This window comes from Cyprinus carpio, chromosome B22, assembly GCF_018340385.1.
Source record: "Cyprinus carpio isolate SPL01 chromosome B22, ASM1834038v1, whole genome shotgun sequence".
Classification (NCBI taxonomy): domain Eukaryota; kingdom Metazoa; phylum Chordata; class Actinopteri; order Cypriniformes; family Cyprinidae; genus Cyprinus; species Cyprinus carpio.
In genome coordinates, this window is record NC_056618.1 from 845,859 (window position 1) to 853,067 (window position 7,209).

At 39.2% G+C, this 7,209-nt stretch overlaps 1 protein-coding gene across 1 annotated transcript in view; it reads right to left on the reverse strand.

The window, feature by feature from the left end:
- Positions 1–1,584: 1,584 nt before the first annotated feature.
- Positions 1,585–7,209, reverse strand: part of LOC122141446 — a 12,885-nt gene continuing 7,260 nt past the window's right edge. The window contains exons 3-5 of the mRNA XM_042748923.1: positions 3,271–3,387; positions 3,126–3,173; positions 1,585–1,628 (exon numbers count right to left, since the gene is read on the reverse strand). Coding sequence (XP_042604857.1) covers positions 1,585–1,628; positions 3,126–3,173; positions 3,271–3,387 — 209 coding nt within the window. The remainder of the gene's footprint in view (positions 1,629–3,125; positions 3,174–3,270; positions 3,388–7,209) is intronic.

Genomic DNA, 7,209 nt, shown 5'->3' on the forward strand with positions numbered 1-7,209 from the left:
ACACTTTGCATTAAACTGTTCTCACGCACACATCTGTTTAAATGCACTGTTGATAAATGAGGGCCCTTTTCTTTTAATCAACAAACTCATAATTAGGTGGGGAGGTGGGGAGTGGATTGGTTTTTTTTAGATTGTGTATGAAGGATGAATATATGAACTGAGCTTAACTACTGCATTGGGTAGCAATTTCAACCACAAGTATTAGATTGTCAAATAGGATGATTTTTTATTTTATTTTTTTGATCTTCTGTCCTGCAGCTCCAATCTAAATCAAGCACACCTGAACGAGCTAATCAAGGTGTTGCTTGTTAATTAGAAGCAGGTGTGTGTAAATCTCCACAAACAGTGTTGGTGATCTCTGCTTTATTGCCATCCTTTTCATATTTCTTGATAAATTACAGTTGTCTTATTTGGTTTGATTTCTTTGCACTGTTTTAATTGTACACAGAAACACTAACAAATGCTTCTTGGGACAATAGAAAATTGAAGCCTTGTTTAAACATCTGAAACAAGATTTGACGGTTTCGTGTGAACTCCATCATCAGAATTTCATAGACAGGCTTATATTTTAATTAAGTTGTCGTCAGTTTTCATATACACCATAAACTATGAATTCCCGGGATATGTTACAAATGTACATAAATATGTACAAATAAGGCAGTATTATGGGACATAATTTACAAGTTTAAAATAACATCAGCTATGATATACAGATAGAGTGTACTTATGACCATACTATACAGCTGGATTATGTAAAAGTGTATGTACACTATAAGCAGAAACTGTCGAGTGGCGACGATCATTTACACTAGTGCATATGGACAGTAAAAAGTGCTATTTGAAAAAACTATTCCATAAGGCTCCTGAGTGTACCTCCCGGAGGGCAGGAGGTTAAACAGTCCATGGTCAGGCGTGAGAGGCAGTCCTTTAAGAATTGCTGCTAGCTCGGCTTGTAGACAGCGTTTTCCTTGGGATGTCATCTGTCCATCGCAGGAAGTGGGTGTCCCGTGGTATGGCGTTGGACAGTTTGTCAACCACCCTGCGTGCAGTAGCGGCTTGAGTTAAACAACCGAATATAGCTAACTCAAAAATGGGACGAACGATTAATAATCACGATTAATCAATTGAATTGATGATATTCAGCCTTCTTGCCATTGAGTTAAAATACTGTTATACATAAATTAATAAAAGGTAGTCTAATCACTCCAGCTTTTGGAAATCATATGTAATTACAATTATTATACAATTAATTTATACAAATAAATATATTTGGTACACAAAATGAGATTACACAAATAAACCATTTAATTATTATATGAGAAGTAACTGAATGAAACATCATTCTGCCTAACATCTCTTTTTGTAAGCATATAATACGGATAAGAAACAAAATAAAAAGGTAAGTGATTAGTCCCGGATTAGATTTGCCCTCGCCTTTGTCTACGATCTCGACGCCATCTGCGAGCACTTCCGCCCGGCCGGGTAGAGTGCGTACTCGGGTGTTCTGGAGATCTTCAGGGATGAGATCAAAGGTTGGTGATAAACTGTGGAAAAAGTGCATCACCAATATTCCAAAAGCTCCTGTCAGGTGTAGGATGTTAAGGCAAAGCTGTTCAGTACGAACAGACCTGAGATGAGAAGGAAAAATACTGCAAAATTGCAAAAACTGGAGAGACACCAAGCCTTGCGATGTGTACGTGCAAATTCTTGGCCTTGAGAACATTTTCTTCATCGTTCCTCTCTAATGAACCCCAGACAGAACTCTTCCAAGCGTCTCAGAGATCTGGATTCCTCCATCTGTCCCAGACGGGCTCAATTACTGAACCCCAGACAGAAGCCCGAGCCAACGTCGGGCCCCCCGACTTATTTACGCCCCTCGGGCCAATTTTCACGTCATAGTTCACATGCGGGCCAGGCCTCGGGCCTTTTTTGGGTTATCCTTCTTTTTATAAGACATTAATTTAAAAAAAAAAAAAATGAGAAGTTGGCGTCGACGATAGAAAAACAAACATAGAAAGACGTCTCATAACCTCATAACTTTCAATAATCTGACATAATTACCACTGACATATGACTGACATGTTAGTCTCAACGCATTGCACGGCCACTGAAAGGTTTTCCGCGTCAGCTCGGACCCATGATTTCACCTCATGTGCAAAATATGGGAGAATATTAAGAGAAAAAAAAATATAAATATCGCAGATGGCCAACTTAAAACGTTAATAATTGATGAGTTCATGGCAGCGGCGGAGACATTTCTGTGTCCTGCACCTGTTGCTGTGGGCACGCAGCAAAAAAAGAGAGCGCTGGCCCGAGTTTGAGGGAAGAATAGAGTGGGAAAATATTGTGGAGTCAGGACGAGTGATGACGACGAAGTAACAGCAATACATGCTACAATGCGCATCAATCACCGTCAAGACCCTGGCAACCTTCGCCTGCTCGCTGTGTGTTTAGTGTCCCCGCCAGCAGCAGCAGCGAACGTGTCTTCAGCACAGTGGGAAGAGTATATAGAAGAGAGGAGGACTGGGGTTATAAAAAACCTCCCACTGTGAGATTGCTATTCTTTTTTCTCCCACGATGCTCTGTAAGAGACTGTTCTAGCTTTAATTTGCTTGGACTTTATTTTCCGTTTAACTGTTGTAAAATACTGATGTTTTTTAGTTTGATTTGACTTTATTTCATTTAACTGTTGGTAAATTGCTAATGGAAAAGATAATGGCCATGTTCTGTGGTGCATTTTTTGAGGTAAGATAACCGGCATGTTTCTTTTTTTAATTTATTTAATTTAATTTGTTTAGAGTGCAGGCTATTGCTCATCCTTCTCTTTGCTTGATATTGCAGGCTATTGCTCATTTCGTTTGCGAGCGCTGTTGCGGACACGGATCGGGCTAGGGCCTGAGCATCTCAGGCCAGGGCCGGGCTCGGGCCTAGATTTGAGGCCCGTGCAGGGCTCTAGGCTCAATCATGATTGAGTACAAAAAATGAATTTGGATTTATTTGGATTATTAATGGCAAAATTCATGTTTGGAAATATATATCAAAATAGCAAACTAAAGCAAAATATATAAACTATATATATTTATATTTATAAACTATATATTTACTAATGTAAGGTAATATCTTACATCTTTCTTCATCTTCTTGCAGAACCTCTTCATTGTTCCTCCTGCCTGCTTTTAAAAATCATCACACAAACAAACAATTAAAACTAATTTTGCACAATACAGACTATATTTTCCTCTCACTATTGTATCTGCGTGTAATACTCACCATTTCTGGAGTTCTTGCGGCGATAGTAAATCACACCAACAACAACAACAACAGCTGCAGCCACCAGCAGAACACCAACAACAATCCCTGCTACCACAGCTGGAGACAGACCTGGACCTGGAACAGATGAAGACACAGTCATTACTGGGAGTGAATCTGACTGTGTGTCTTATGCTGTGTTTATGGATTACATTTTCTAATGTAGGCCTATAGATCTACTGTATTTACACCGTTAAAGGTCCAAAGTGAAGATGCAGGGCTCGACATTAAGCTGTGACATGAGCTTGTCCTTTGGACAAGTGAATCAAACATTCAATTGTCCGAGTAAAAAAAAGTTACTTGTCCGGGGGAAAAAAGTTTTTTTGTTTGTTTTTTTTTTTTTTTGCACAAATGTAATTTATTCTGAAGCAGTGTCATCAGTGCTCTTATTACTTCATATCAGCATATTTTTTATATTTGCCTTAATTGTATTGATTGCCGTTACCCACTTTAAGCTTTATGAAGGTACAATATTTAAACTGATTTAAACTATTTCCTATACTGATTAAATGTACATGTCTCCATTGACGTCAAAGTCTTACATGAAGTTAGAATAATAAGACACTATATAGTTGTTACTATTCAAATGAAATCATTATCAAGAAACTCCATCTGTCCAAGTGCATAAATAATGTTATTAGATTAATATTTTACTTTGGCACAAATATGAAATGTTGGAAAAATGCAATGATACTTTTAAATATGAAATTAATACCACCAGTAGGTGGTTGGTCAAGTCACTGCTCCTTACTGATATGAATCATTAATTCACACCGAGTCGTTCAAATGCTGCGATTCATTCAATAAATGAAGCAAGTCAGCCGTTTGTTTTATAAATGGCTCACCGAATCATTGACATCGTTTCAAAAAATGCGGAATCATATTAGTACAACGAAAGACTGTTGTGTGTGTTGCTCGTCAGATGCGGGACTGTTCTGCTGTGGCTGTATTGTTTTAGAAACTATTTTCTTTAGGGAAATGGATCAAAAACGGATCCATAATGGTTGTCCTAAAATTGTAAGTCAGGTTTAATAGATTTACTTTGTTGTATTTTAACGAAAGTTTGTATAAAAGCAATCTCACATTTGCAATCGAGCTGAAAGATGCAGGAACACGTCACACTCCTGGTCCGTTGTTATGTTGCATATTAAAATTTATTTGTTTCCCTGACCCGCAGTATGTTTCGTTTTTTTCTTGTGTGTGTTGTTGGGCTTATAATGGCTGATTTCGCGGATTCATACAAGGAGCCTCAACGGACTCGCTGAACCTTGATACTGTCAGCTACATTATCCGTTATTAGTCACCGTTTCCACGGAAAGTAATAAACTCAGAATCATTCATTCTCTGCCAAAAGTTCTTGGTGCTTGTTCCTAGTTATTGGTTTTTGTTATTAAGCATTCTGCTCAGGTTTAACTTGTCCGGTCGAGGCAGTGAACTATTCGCTTTCACTTGCTCCTTCCAAACATCACACTTGTCCCGGTCCAAAGCGTTTACTGTCGAGCCCGAGACATATGTAAACAAACATTCCTTGTAACAAATTGAACAAGCTTCACACTCTTGCTGTCAGTCTTGTAACCTTGGATCGCCTGTACTATTGAGACCTCCAATATCTTAAAATCACTACAGCCTAATGCTCATCTGGTGTTTTTAGACTACAGTTTTGGGTTAGCTTGGACACTATCCCTGGTCCGGCAAGAGTTTAGCTCCCAACCCGATCATCAGACTCCAGAACCCAGGCTCACATCCAGAGTCCCTTCATACTCACTAGATACTTCCGGCAAAGTGTGTTGCGAGCGAGTTGGTACCACACACTGCCGACAACCGTCCCACTCCATGAACAGATTTGGACCCCTCTTTGGATTTTGTCGCTTGTGGTGAACCATTACATGCATAGTGTTCTACATTGCTATTCACTAAAAGCATAACCAATCAGGTTCAATTGGTATTTTTATAGACCTTTGTTGTTGCTTGATCTGTTTTATTACGCACTGAAAACTGACAGAAATCAATTTGCGAGCTGCATATAACACTGTCCTTTGTACATACAATAATGGTATATACCTAGAGTATATCAAAATGTAGAGAAAAGCATGCTCTGATCAGCACATGTTTCAGTAGTACACAAAGAAAAGGGTTATTTACTTTCACAGGGACGCACCATTGACATGCACACATTGAATTGTTTTATACAGGTGTTTGCTATTGGTCATAGCTGTCGGCTTTTTATTGTTGTGTGTTTTGTGCTCTGCCCACACTAGTTGCTCCTTTCTGTTTTCAAGGTACATTCTTTGTGCCTCTGTGCTGGTTCTACTCTAATGATCGCTGTCCTTCAGCAACGTCCAGCGTGGTGTCAAATCTGATGTCCTGGGATGATCAGCCGATCCATTCTTATAGTCCAATCCGTCCGTGTCTCTCGACTATCTCCACCTTTACTCATAATACAGACAACTAGTACTGGGTCATAACTCCATTTAGCATAGCTATGCGAGTGTCTTCAAAATACCACAGCAACTGTTTTCATTTGTTGTTTAACATCAGAAGGAAGAAGTAATATTTATCTTCCTCCTCCATTCACCTGACTTCTCTATCGCCTGTATCGTCCAAACACAGACTGCAGACCCAAATAGAACTCCTCCTGTTATTTTTTTTGGTGTAGAATTAATGATTATATCAAATTCACACACAATAATACAATTTTTGCGTTGACTCGGAAACCCTAATTAATATGCCTCTGAATCAGTAATGTCAGTTTCATTGTATTATGTAATCACAGGGATCGGCACCGTACAGTACTGGCGTGCCCAACAGTGGCACATCAGAGGGATAATCGTCCTGGACAACGCGAAGTCATAGGGAAAACATGCATACTGACGTACTTTTCGGAGTAATCACTTATAGTATCACACAGCCTGACAGTGACAGCATCTACCAATACTAATAAAGCTGTGAGAACATTAATTATGCGCATAAGTCTCAATCTGAGACACGGCATGTGTCGACTGTGCGAACGCTGCCCACGTACTAGGTTGCTCCGGCGTTACGATAGAAATTTTAAATGACCATCAGCTATAGTCCAGTGGACAATGCAAAACTACTCGCATTTATTTTATTCCCAAAGTAGTCCTTTCTTGCCATTAATGATCGAGTGCAAGGAGATGTGTAAATTGTGTCTTGGCGTTCTGCCTCTCATTCTTACCAAAATATGAAGCCGAGTTTAGTTTACCGAAAAACAGCGATTACCACCCCTCCTCTTGCGTGATAAAATATAAGCGATTCCGGGGGCGGGGGGGGGCATGAGATTAATAAAACTATCATGTGGCAGCTGCTGCGACAATAAGTGTGCCTGAACTTATCTGAATGTTACTTTTTGCAACAGTGCGATCTCAGATGTGTGTGTCCAGTTGGCTTTGTGATGTTAGTAATATCGCGCGGCGATTAAACTGAATGGTTTTAATTGCCTTTGGCTTTTTTTTCCACCACCACACACACTACCACACCACACACACCACACCGTGGTGTTCCGTACGGTCACCACATATGTCTTGATTATTCAAGAAACTTTTTGAAAGTTTAAAAAACCAAACAATTTCTGAAAACAATCTTCATAAACTATTTGCATGACACATTTGCATCAAATAGGCTCTCACCCTTTTATCGTGTGTCTGCAATGTAGGGCCTATATAATGTTGGATGTAACTTGTAAAAAGACATTAATTGCCATACTGTAGAATCAAGAATGCATTAAAATAGGAGGTGTGGTTTGCGGTAGACATTTGGACAGGTCCAACGTAGAGCACTTACCCGTAAAATTAGAAATAAATTAGATAAAAAACGAATAAAAATAGAATGGATGTGTATGTGACCCATAGAAAATACCTCACAATAATGAACGAAGTACTG